Raw genomic sequence first — 12,526 nt, forward strand, 5'->3', positions numbered from 1 at the left:
TGTAATGTGAACAGTGACAAGCGATAAAAAGTTGTGTTATCTCAAGTAGCTGATAGCAGACAATTATTTTTAAGAGTTAGCTGTTTGCCCTGGCCAGTTTGCTCAGTGGTTAGAGCGTCGGCCTGGGGACTGAAAGGTCCAGGGTTTGATTCCGGCCAAGAGCATGGACCTCGGTTGTAGGCTTCATCCCTGGCCCTGGTCGGGGCTCATGCACGAGGCAACCCGTCGATGTGTCTCTCCTGCATTGATGTTTCTCTCCCTCCCTTTCCCTGTCTCTGAAAAGCAGTGGAAAAAATATCCTTGAGTGAGCATTAAAAACAAAAGAGTCAGCTGTTCTATACGGGGCTCAGTGTTCTGATTGGAGCGGAGATGCTTAATTCCTTAAGCACGCGGCCCTCTTCATAAACACGGGGTTTATAAACAGCCGTACTTACACCCAGCTTCTTTTTCTTCTTTTGGCTCTTTTCTGCCAAGGTCCCCGCCCCACTGACCCGGGTGCTTCCCTCTCACGGATTTCACTGCTCTCCCCGGCAGACCCTTGAGGGAGCACCTGCCCTTCCCAAGGGAGCCCAGGGGAGAAAGAAGGGAGGGTTTTTGAGACCTGTTTCTGGCTTCACTGGTTGCAACGGTTTTTTTCTACTATGCACACTGTTCTTTGTCTTATTTGTCTTACTATATCTTGGAGAATGTGACACAAAGACCAGTCAGTCTTTAATGGTTGTGTAGAATTCTATTGTACAGTCAGACCATTTGTTAGAAATATAGTATGAGCACTGGGAGAGCAGGAAGCTGAACTGTCATTACTTCTAAGTAGTTTATACTTTTCACATAATCTGCGTTAATTCTAAAATATAAAGGAGTGTAGACAAGCATAGCATGCCTAGGAAGGGCATGATCTTGTTACTTCCATATCCCTGATTTTTTCCCCAAAAGAGCAAAAAGTCAATTTTTCGCTTATTTTCAAATTCTGCTTTTGTACAGGATACCTAGCAGATCCTGTCACGGGTCATGGACTCATTAATAAAGCTGACATGCATATGAGCAGCTACATGATTAAATTTTCAAGAAACTATTATCATAGCAGGAGACCTGCAACCCTCCAAAAGTATCTTTCCTGTTTTCAGTTTCATACGTTTAGTTCGTAATATCCCATCATTTGACAACAGCAAAGAGTAGCTTCTGCCTCAGAAAGCCAGCTGTGCCCAGTGAGTTCTAAGAATGCATAACCTAAAAAAATTTTTTAAATCTAATTCAATACCGAATGTGCTGCCTAGAAATGAATATGTGGTTATGTTAAGTTCAGAAGTCTCTGTTTCTACTGATTGGAAACTTCATACATAGAACGTCTCACATTATTGTACCCAGTACATTTTATAGAATTGACTCGCACTTAGTGTGGTTTCTCTTTTTCTTTGCTGCACTGGATTAGTGATGATACGAGACTGTCCGTTCATGTTGATAAACATCATAGATTATAGGGGCTTTCATCTCTGTTTTCTGTCTGTCTTTCTTTTTTTCACTAAATGTTAGCACCATGAGGGACAGTCTTGTTCAGCTCTGCACCCCAAGTACCTAGAACCTAGTGAGTTCTTTAGAAATGTTTTGTCGCCCGGCTGGGCGTGACTCAGCAGTTGAGCTTCGACCCAGGATCCAGGCGATCGGGGTTCGATTCCCAGTCAGGGCACATGCCCGGGTTGCGGGCTTGATCCCCAGTCGGGGGCGTGCAGGAGGCAGCCAGTCCATGACTCTCTCATCATTGATGTTTCTATCTCTCTCTCTCCCTCTCCTTTCCTCTCTATGAAATCAATAAAGATATATTAAAAAAAAAAAGAAAAAAGAAATGTTTTGTCATATGAAAGAATAAATACAGGACCTTTAAGTCAAACTTGAATGTGTTCGAGGCTCAAAATAGATCGCCATTTATTAGTCCATATTTTTTAGAAAAGGGGTTTAACGATAGTAGTATAGTTTCATAACTTTTACTGTTGTTGATGGTTTACTCAGTGACATTCTCTACCTGCCACCCTGTGCTGAGAAGGAACAGTTTGTTCTTCTGACAGGAAACCTTTGCTTTGTGCTGTTTCCACGTTTGTAGTAAAAGGTACCAAGTAATTGGGATGTGGACCTTTGTTCACTATGTATTTGCATTTGTCCAAAAAAAAAAATCAAAGATCATATTTTAGTTTTCAACTGACATTTTGCCTCGGTGTCCTTTCCTTTCTAACTGGGATGCGGTCACCTGCGTTTCCTGCCTGGTTAGTGATGGGAGCTTTGGGAACACTGGAGAAAATAGTAGTTTTTTGAAGAGTACAATACTGCTTGTCTTTTTTCATCTACCTAGATATGTACAAAAAATACTGTTTCCCAGACTATTCAGCTAAGGACCTCAGTGGGCATCTGTCTAAATGATACCTGCTCTCTGTCTTTTAGAATGTATTTGCTGCTCCCGTCTCTCCAATGTTTGTTTTTGTTTTAGGCTTTCACACAATCTCCATCAGCTCCCCCTTTCTCTGTTTGCTTTCTAAATTGACATGGGGTTGTTCTGTTACTGTGTCGTCATAGATATTCTGTTCTACCGTTTGTCTTTAGGGTGTGATTAGCACTGCCTTGCTGTTTGCCTGCCCTGACATCTCGCTCTCGCTGTCGCTGTGGTGTGGCTGTCCAAACCACACGGGTCCTCTGTTTTCACTCTACCCTGTCTCTGTGTAGCCCTGCACCCCCTCTACCCTGCTGACTCCTTGCTCCTGGTTACTTAAAAACCTGAATGTGAACACTTCTTCTCAGCCAAGCAAGGGACCCTCCTCCCAGGACCTCACATTTGAATAGCCTGTTTCCTGCCATGTTTTGTTGAAGTATCAGGCTATTTGTAATGGAGGGATCTTGCTTGAAACAAATGTTTAGAGTCAAGACCCATCCCACAATTACACATCTCCCTCCACAGAATCCTGATGGGGGAGGAAGATATCCCTTCACATTTTACTGTGAGCTCTTTGTAATATTTTAATCTTGAGGTTCGTTTCTGTGCTGTTACTACTTAGTGAGCGAAAGAGCCTGCGCACGTCACTGGTAAAGGAGGTTTTTCAGGTTGTAGTTACTCCAAGTATCACACACAGCTGCAGGCTGCAGGCTGGGTCTCTCTATGGACTTCAGAGATGGTGTGGACTGTGTGCCCCCCAGCCTTGTGGTGTTTCCTGTGATTCATTAAATTGCTGATAGTCCCATTTATCTGCCAGAGCCCGCCCACTTCCAGGGCTGGCCTTTTCCTTCCTTTTCCTTATGAGTGTAAGATCTGAAGCTTAGAAAGTTCTGACCAAACAAACTGTACTTGGTGTTCCTCTAAACATGAATGATACTGTTTCGAAAACATTTACCAAGCAAAGCCAACTTGTTTATTTCTGCTGTTAGGCCTTAAACTCATCTGGCAAATAACTGTTCAGCTCCTTGGGAGCAGAGGACAGAATCTTACTTTAGTCAAATCACATCTCCAGGTCCTCGCCTGTGTCATTTAGCATACTTAGTACCTAGCAAGTTGAGTGTTCAGCAGAAGCATCCAAAGGATGTGCCCTGTGGGTCATCCATAGTCCAGAAAATTTTCCCTGACTTCAGCAGTGGTTGTCTAACCCTGATAACACAGAGAGGTTTTGATTTGTTGGTTTGTTTATGTTGTATATTTGATGTTAGGCTGAACTTCTAGTTTGCAGACTTTTATCACATTTGTTAGTTTAAAATAATTATACTGATGATCCCTGTTACTTTTAGTTTTTACATATTTGTTATGGCTTAAACTGTTTAAAATCATAGATTCAGGAGTCAGACTTTTGAGTTCTTCATTCTATTCTATTGTTTTTCATTTGGCGGGGACACATAGTGAAAACTAGATAAGGCAGGTGTCAACTCTCATTTTAAGAGACATGTTGTCTCCTGAATAAGAGAGGTTAGGACCTAATGCGTCATTAAAAATTGTACTTAAAATCCTTAATTTATGTGGAGAGCATTAATTTGTTCAGGACTAGTTGAATCCCTTACACATTTTTTCCCACCTCAAAAAGCTGTAGACCCAGTCCACAGAGTCTATGTAACTTTTTTCAACCACATATACAGAAAAAAATAGACCAAAAAACCCTCAACACATTTTACCAGAAGTTTCCACAGGGCTCTTTGGAATTTGAGTGTTGAAGTAGCCACATCATGCTGTTTACCCACATTCTCTTTCTATCAACAAGCACCCCACTAGCTAGAAGCACCACACTTGTAGCTATTTGTACTAAACTTCCAAAGAATTTCGTGTATTCGAGTCAAATAATAATAAATGATCATCTGTTCTTATGTAAATAATTGCTTTTAGAAATATCTGTGGATGCAAACCGACTCCAAAAGGAATCTCTGAAGCTCATTCTATTCAGTCACTGCTGAATGTATAAATTGATGTTACCTTACGTGATTATATTAAGTAAATCATAGATTTTACTAACAGCGAAATATACCTAATAAAAATGATGAGAGTAAGGAGAGGCTGAGACATCAGGAAAGAGGCTGAAAAGTGAGCATCTGTGAAGTGTCTTGGGCATCAGGCAAAATAAAAGATGCAGGAAGAAGGAATAGGTACGAGGAGTGCTTTTCAAGTTGCTTGTAGTTTAGGCAGGAAGAAAAAAGGTAAATGGGAAATGTTTACTCGTAATGCAAGAGATAAATGAGCACATTGTGTAGAATGTCACACAGCTGTTCGGGACTGACTGCTAAATGAATAGGTAGCTATTGGTTTATCCAGGTTCCCGAAATATTTTTAGTGATGTATTACTTTGGAGTTATCTGGGAATTGGTGGATTTTATTTTGCTTTTTAAATGAAGATTTCGTGCCTTGATCCAATTTTACAGAATCTTACATCTGCAGGGGTGAGTTTCATCATTGGGTCTAAAATAAAGGAAAAACCTATATTCTAAACTTGGTTATTAAATAATAGTGTTAACTGTGTGCCAGGTACTACAGGAAGCATTTTACACTACTCATTTAATTTTTATAACAATTCTGTAGGTAGATTGTTGCTCTCATTTTACAGATGAGGAATCAGAAGCACAGAGAAGGTAATGGAATTGCTAAAGGTAACACAGATAGAAAGTAGTAGAGCCAAGATCCAATCCCAATTCTTTTGGATTCTAGAGCCAAACTTATTAAATAGATAAACACATTAAAAAGGCTAGATTTGAGAATATAGCGTTTATGGGTAAGTGGAAGGAGCACTGACTTTCAGTAACATATTAGAAATACTTGTGAAATCATGAAAATATTCGCTTTTTACTCCCATGTTAAATTTTGTACCATTTTTCAAATATTAAAGTTCACTTTAAGTGAGGTGCAATCCTATTTTATCAATGTAAAACATTAAAATCAGCAAGTGAGAAGGAATTTCCAGAACAAAAGGTATCCTTGTAATGATATCATTTTTATCCAGAACGGTTGCTTTATTTCCTGTTCAGGCAGCTCTATTTATAGTTTATCAAGAACTCCAGGATCTAAATTATTTGAACATTAATAGATTCAGCTTGTGTGTGAAAAGGATTCCTTTGAACATGCCTTTGGTGCCATTAACAAAACCATCTTGGAATCATGCTCTTTTGTCTTTCTGATCTCTTACATAGAGCTACTCAGATACTTTTAAAGACACACAGTTTATATTGCTGATTACTTTTTAAAGTATCACTTCAGAATTTGCAGTAAATGGCAAAGATACATTCTAATCCAGTTATGGTAGCAGCCTGAGTCTTGAAAATGAAGCCTTACATTTGAATATAAATCCCAAGTAAATGGACCTAATTTCTTCACCTTTAGACGTGGAACCACTTTTCCTGTTGGTGATTGTTGTCCACAGAATAAAGAGATTAACTGCCCTGGCTGGGTACTCAGTTGGTAAAAGCGTCATCCTGATAGGCCAAGGTTTGCAGTTTCAATCCCCCATCAGTCAGTGAATGTATAAATAAGTGGAACAACATCAATAAATATATATTTTTTAAGTTATATAATTCCTACTTTTTTAAAAAAATTTTAAAATAGAGATTAATTTCCTATAACAGTATAAATAATAATGGGACTGCTTCATGTTTCTTTTTGGAGTTTGTCATAGCAAAGCTGACAGTTTTGGAGAGCAAGCATGGCAGACACCAAGGGTATTATGTGGTTTATGTGAAGCTCTCGTAGTGGTGTTTCATTCAGCGGGGACAGTAAAAGTAAATGAGTACTGGACGACGAGTGTGTTTTGCTGCTGTAGTAACACCCTATGTAATCGAATCTGTCTAACCAGCCCATTATTTCCCTGTTGTCTGAAATTAAAGAGCATTATGTTTTCAGACAATGTAGGAATTTCTGTGCAATTAAAGCATATGTTGTCGCTGAAGTGAAAATGATGAAATTACAAGAAATTGATTGGTTTCAGCTGTATAACCGAATTGCTTCCCCAAGATCATTTATAATTTTCTAATAAAATAGCTGAAATACCATTAAAGTGTTAAAACTCAGCCTTGACAGTTTTTACCAAATTTTCACCTGAGATATAAATAGTGGTAGCATATTGAGTCACTCATCTGTGGCAGCCAGGCCTTCAAGGTGGCCCCCAATGACCCCACCTCCTGATAGTCACACCTTTATGTATGTGGTCCTCTCACATTTACCAGGGTTGGTCTGTGTGACCAACAGAGTACTTCAGAAGTGATGGTGTGTCACTGTAAGATTGTTATAAATGACACTGGGGCTTCCGTCTTGGTGTTTCTCTCTCTCTCTCATCACTTACTCTGTGGGGCACCAGAACACGCAAGGAACCAAGGCCTCTGCCTAGAGCCACACGAGTAAGCTTGGAAGTGGACCCAGCAGCCCTAGTCTACCTTCTGATGATTGCAGTGCTGGCCAGTGAGTGGCTGGACTGCAACCTCCTGAGACCCTGAGCCAGAACCACCCAGCCCAGCCCCTCCCAGATTCCTGACCTTCAGAAACTATGAGAAAAAAAGCATTTACTGTTTAAGCTGCTGAATGTTGGGGTAGTTTGTTATGCGGGAATAGATAATCAATGGCCCCCTCTGGCAAAGCTCTTCTGTTCTTCAATTCTTAACACCAGTTTTTGGTTATTGTCATTGTCATTATTTGTGCTATTAAACTGGTCATCCATACAACTCACCTGACTGAGGCTAAGTTGGCTGAAAAATACTGTATTCTGTCTCCCATTTTCCGATCCAGTGTTTGGTATAATAAATGCAGACCTCGAATTCCCTTTTCCCATATTAGAATGTATTTAAATGAACTGTTTTGTGACAAGGAGGCTTTTTAAAATTATTCCGCAGATTCTTTTCATTTATGTGCAAAGCCACCAATTTTGTACAACTTGTAATTACTGTGCAAGTGATTGTGGAATTACTGTGAGACTTCAAGAGAAAACAGACAGCTTAACAACTGTCTCAGAGGTCTGGGACCTCACCAAACAAGCTCCTCATCCACTACTCATAACTCATGGTGCTTATTAATTATACAGGGTAATAACAGTGTGGGTTTAAAAAGTCATATTTTTCAGGATTAGTTAACTATATGCTCAAACCTGAGAGACGGTTTTCAGCAGATCTAACGTCAAGGTCCTGAGTTATATCCCCAGCTGCTGCTCTCGTCCCTCTTTCTCCATGGTGTCCTGAAAAAGAAAGGTCATAAAAATATTCAGGTTTACGGGGTATTTTTGTGGGGGGCAGGGCAGTTGCCCTACTAAACCAATTTCAGTACCAATAATCATTCCTTTGCCATCGCTAATCACGCAGAAATGGTAACCATGAATAAAAAATGAGACAGAAAAGTGGAATTTCAACTTCTTGAAGTCTTTTTTCCCCTCTTACTTACTTTGTCCAAGCATTTTTTTAACCATGGATTTGCCTTAGGACATTAATAGCTATAAATAGAAGATACTTTCATTGAATCCTAGGTTATCAATCTCATCTCTTTATACTTGAACATAAAGAAACATGTTCTTGGTGAAAGGAAAACATTGATGAGTCCTGGATTGTTTGACACTATTGCTTTTTAAAATGTAACTGAAGCCCTGGCCAGTGTGGCTCAATTGAAGTGTCTCCCATACACTGAAAGGTCTTGGGTTCGATTCCTGGTCAGGGCACATACCCAGGTTGCAAATTCAATCCCTGGTTGGGGGCACATGTGGGAAGCAACTGATATTTCACTCTCATGTTAATGTTTCTCTCTCTCCCTCCCTCGTACTCTCTTGCTAAAATCAACTTTTTAAAAAATGTGTGCCCTGCCAGCCAGCTGTCGCTCAGCGGTTGAGCATCAACCTAGGATCCAGGAGATCGTGGTTTGATTCTCAGTCAGGGCACATGCCCCGGTTGTGGGCTCGATCCCCAGTCAGGGGCGTGCAGGGGGCAGCTGATTAATGACGATTCTCTCATCATTGATGTTTCTTTCTGTCTCTCTTCCTCCCTGTGAAATCAGTTAAAGATATTTTTTTTTTTAAAAAGTGTGTCCTTAAAATTAAAAAAAAAAACTGAAAACTAGCTTTTTCTTAACTCTCACCATGATTTTGAAATATAATAAAATATAAATAGGCAATTCAGGAATTGGTCTTTTCTCCATTCTAAATGGACCAGCGCTTATTTTGAAATTTTACTGAAAATTTCCTTTTTAATTTGGAACTGAAAAAAAAAGGATTCTATCTGTGACTCTGTCTTTCAAGTCCCTCCCCCCTTTAACCTATTTCCAGTATACAGACATTTTCCAGAGACTCCAACAATGTCATCTTTCGGTCAAGGCAGAAGTAAAACGCAGTGCTTCTAGCTCTGCATTGAACATTTGCAAACTGATACCAACACAAATTAGTAGCACAGGCTGTGATTCCTGGGTCTTGAACTTGGACATTTTAAGGAAAAAGGAGGCATCAGATTTTCAGCACTGAAACTTCTTTGTTAAAGAAACCCCATGCTTTATTTCATTAGGGTTGTTTGTTTGTTTTAAGCATAGCCATTGAATTGTGAATTTCCCTTTCAAATGGGTTCCTATTTGTGAATGGTAGTTATAAGAAAATATAGCTCCTGATGAAAACTTTTAATTGATAAGTGACAGTAACTTTCTTAACTAGATTTGAAAGTTTAAATTAATATGGTACTTTGCTGTGATTTTTGAGAAAGTTTTTTCAATGCTATGTTAACACTTTTTGTAAAAATGTCTCAGGAAACTTTAATGTCTGTGTGGTAAAGTAATTGCTAAGGTCGCTCTGTCCGCCTGCACATAGTATATGGTGATGCTCCTATGAAGTAGTACTTCAGGCCCTTCCCATCAGAAATGAGAGAAGCAGGAGGCTTGAGAATATCTTTCCACTCCCTTCCTGATCCTTAGACCCAACTGGACACCCAGGCCCAAAGGCCGAGACCAGACTCCAAGCACCAGCCTGCACTCCCTGCTCCTCTCTCATCCTGAAAGCTCACCACCCCTGCAGGCGCAGAGAGGATGGAAGGTAGCGGCTGAGCCACCTGTAGCAGAGACTAAAGAGGGGGTGGGGTTTGGCAGCAGGTAGGAGGGATTTGTCTGCACCTCTAGTTGCAAGTATCTCTGCCCTCTTGACCCACCAACTGGGTGAGGTTCCGTATGTACAAATCACAGGGATTCCTGGGTTATAATGTGAACCATTCTTAGCATGCTTTACTTATCTACAGCCACCTTGATAAGTCTCCAAATATGTCAACTCACAGTTTTCATGCTTGGCATATTTTAGAAATGCAAGTGCTATAATCTGTGGGTAATATAAGCATCATAAGCAGAGGCAGTGAGTGTGGGGCTTAAGGGCACAGACTTTAGATTCAGGCTGCCTGGGTTTAAATCCCCGTCTGACTACTTGCTAGATGAGGAACCTGGAGCAGGTTACCTGACCTCTCCGTAATAGTTTTCTCAGCTACAAAATGGAGGTGATATCACTACCTGATAGGGTTGTAAAATTTAAATAAGTTAATGTTAATATAAATGCTGAGAACAGTGTCTGATACGTAGTTAGCTCTTTATAAGTATTTGACCTCGTTACTATTATACTGTGCCCCCATTCTGATGTCGTTTCTACATCTAGGTGGCCCCATCTGATTTGTAGGCAGGTTATATTCAAACTAACCCACCACCTTTAATGTATAACTGCTAGCAAATTCCCCTCTTCAATCGTTTTCAAAAGCAAAATGCAATTGTTTTCTCTTCCAGGCCCAACACAGAGATACGTTCATCGAAGAACGCTATGGGAAATACAACATCAGCGATCCCCTGATGGCGCTGCAGAGAGACTTTGAAACGCTGAAGGAAAAGCAGGAAGGCGAAAAGCAGCCAGTGTGCGCCAGCCCCCTGTCCATCCTCAGGGCGGTGATGAAGCAGTGCAGGAACATGCAGGAGCGGATGCTGTCCCAGCTGGCTGCCGCCGAGAGCCGGCACCGCAAGGTGGGCTCGCCTGCCGACGCGGGCCACGTAGCTCTTGGGGAGACTTTATAAATAATGCCTGACACTCCTTGTCAGCTGCCAGTTTTCACAGTCAGTCAGTCAGAGGTTCCACAGGTCTCAAACAGCCCCTCGGCTCACCGAGGAGCCAGGAGATAGGAAAGAAAACACAGGCTGATGCAAATGTTAAATTTAGGGAGTGTGCCAGACACATCCAAGACAGCATTCCTTCTTGATAGGGCACTCCAAACACTTGGTATGTTTTTTCTGCTCTTGATCACTCAAACTTTGGCAACAAACTGGGGTGTGGCCAAGCTTGTGGCTAAAAGGAGCGTTCTCTGTTTGCTTACTTACGTGATAAATAGAAAGATTAACAGGTATTCGGGGAATGAGCCGGAGAGAGAGAATTTACCTGACTGTAAGCCATTACATTCTTTTCATTTATTTCTAGTGTTGAGTTTTGTTGCATTTTACTTCTCATGAAACCACATAAACATTCGCTAGGGTTGTTGACGTGTGTGTGTGGCTCTGGGTCTTACAGCCCTAGTTGGGAAGGCAAACCTGTGCTTTCCTCACCCCACTGGAATTCCAGCGCTTATGATGTTACTCCCAGCCTTGTCGCTTACTGCTGAAATCTGGCCTGTAAAACATGCTTGGCTAGAATGTGCTTTTTTTAAAAAACCATTGACTTAGATTTATGCCAGCAAGGTGGGGTGGGGTGCGGGATCAGCACAGTTAGTAGGAAGCAACTCATTCTGAAACACGGGGTGAGCAGCTGCAGCTTGACGGGCCTTAGCTTACTTTTATGGTTACTTACCTGCCTTCAAGAGCCGTTTGCTTAAAACGCATCCAACAAATGGCTTAGGCTCAGGTCTCGCCCGTGGATTTTCCGTCCCTTCACAGAGTCCAAATGAAAGGCCAGAGTGGAGGTTCTCAACGATGGATGGGCCTCAGATGTGTCACGATCTCCCTAAAAATATGCAGGATGCCAAAAGCTTATGCATTTTTATAGAAAATGAAAATTTACCTTTAATTGAATTCTCAAAGTTGTCCAAGACCCAGAAAAGTTTAACCTCTGGCCTACTACTGAAGTAACCTGAAGACATTTATGCCCCAACTTAAAATGTGTCAGTGGGTTTGAGTTAGTTGCCTCTGAGTGGGGAGAGGGCACATAATCCTCTAAGAAAGCCTTCACAGCATCCTGCTTTGGGAGGCAGGCCTTTTCCCACTTCAGACAGGAAGTCACTGAGCTGGGCTGCAGGGCTGCTGGCTGTCGAGCCCAGGGAAGGGGCAGCGTTGGGGTGATTTGTGGCTCTGGGTGATTGGGGAAAGAAAAAAGTTAGAAATAATTCCGAATTCCTTCATACTGTATTTCAGTGTAAGATTCTTTGAGTGATGTGGATTTTGTTATTTTACTTCCACCTCCCTTTTCTCTCCTCCTTACCATCTTCCCCAAACAAACATAACCCCCTCTCCTCACCCCATCCTCTGTCACATTTCCCGAACCCTGAGCCTGTCCATTCTGTGTCTTCGGAGGGTAACCTGGCTCGTGCCTGGGCAGCAGGTGGCTGGCTGCCCACATTGGTGTAGAATAAAGTTGGGATAAATAACTTCTGAGAAACACAGACTGAGCCAGGCTCGTTCTCTGTCCGCTACCGCCTCTCTGCAGTCCCGCCACTGCCAGGTCCCATAGCTCTCAGCCCCTCCCTTCCTCCCAGGTGCTACCTAAATTCCTGCCTGTCTGCTGAAGGCTGCGTGCTCCTGATCCCTCACCAGGCCCTGCCTGTCTCTCTGACTCTGAAACCGTCTTAGGCGCTTACTCAGAGGGCCACTTAGTATTTATTGATTGCATTTTAAGTGTGGTTCCCTGATATCTGGAAGTGATTTTTAACTCTCTATAGGTGATCCTCGACCTTGAGGAGGAGAGGCAGAGGCATGCCCAGGACACTGCAGAAGGCGACGATGTCACCTACATGCTGGAGAAGGAGAGAGAGAGGCTGACCCAGCAGGTAATCAGGGGCGGCCCACAGCAGCGTCCGCCTGGACCAGCGTTCCTCGGACACCGTGCTGCGGCCGAGTTGG

The 12,526-nt window shown here is 41.9% G+C and overlaps 2 protein-coding genes across 6 annotated transcripts in view; one reads left to right on the forward strand and one right to left on the reverse strand.

Moving 5' to 3' along the window:
• Positions 1-12,526, forward strand: part of CTTNBP2NL (CTTNBP2 N-terminal like) — a 41,948-nt gene that overhangs the window by 24,358 nt on the left and 5,064 nt on the right. For all 3 annotated transcript variants that reach the window (XM_081121290.1, XM_081121289.1, XM_081121291.1), the window contains 2 exons: positions 10,217-10,447; positions 12,346-12,453. In XM_081121290.1, the coding sequence (XP_080977416.1) occupies positions 10,217-10,447; positions 12,346-12,453 (339 nt within the window). The remainder of the gene's footprint in view (positions 1-10,216; positions 10,448-12,345; positions 12,454-12,526) is intronic.
• Positions 1-12,526, reverse strand: part of ST7L (suppression of tumorigenicity 7 like) — a 124,495-nt gene that overhangs the window by 19,188 nt on the left and 92,781 nt on the right. For 2 of the 3 annotated variants that reach the window (XR_013997705.1, XR_013997706.1), the window contains exons 15-16: positions 11,262-11,414; positions 7,578-7,664 (exon numbers count right to left, since the gene is read on the reverse strand). Coding sequence is in view for 1 of the 3 variants with exons in the window: in XM_081121292.1 (XP_080977418.1) it covers positions 11,283-11,414 (132 nt within the window). In the remaining 2 variants the exon portion in view is untranslated. Of the gene's footprint in view, positions 1-7,254; positions 7,665-11,261; positions 11,415-12,526 lie in introns of those variants that run through there. The other variant, XM_081121292.1, reaches the window with a different exon arrangement.

This window comes from Miniopterus schreibersii (genome assembly GCF_964146895.1).
Source record: "Miniopterus schreibersii genome assembly, chromosome: 19".
Lineage (NCBI taxonomy): Eukaryota > Metazoa > Chordata > Mammalia > Chiroptera > Miniopteridae > Miniopterus > Miniopterus schreibersii.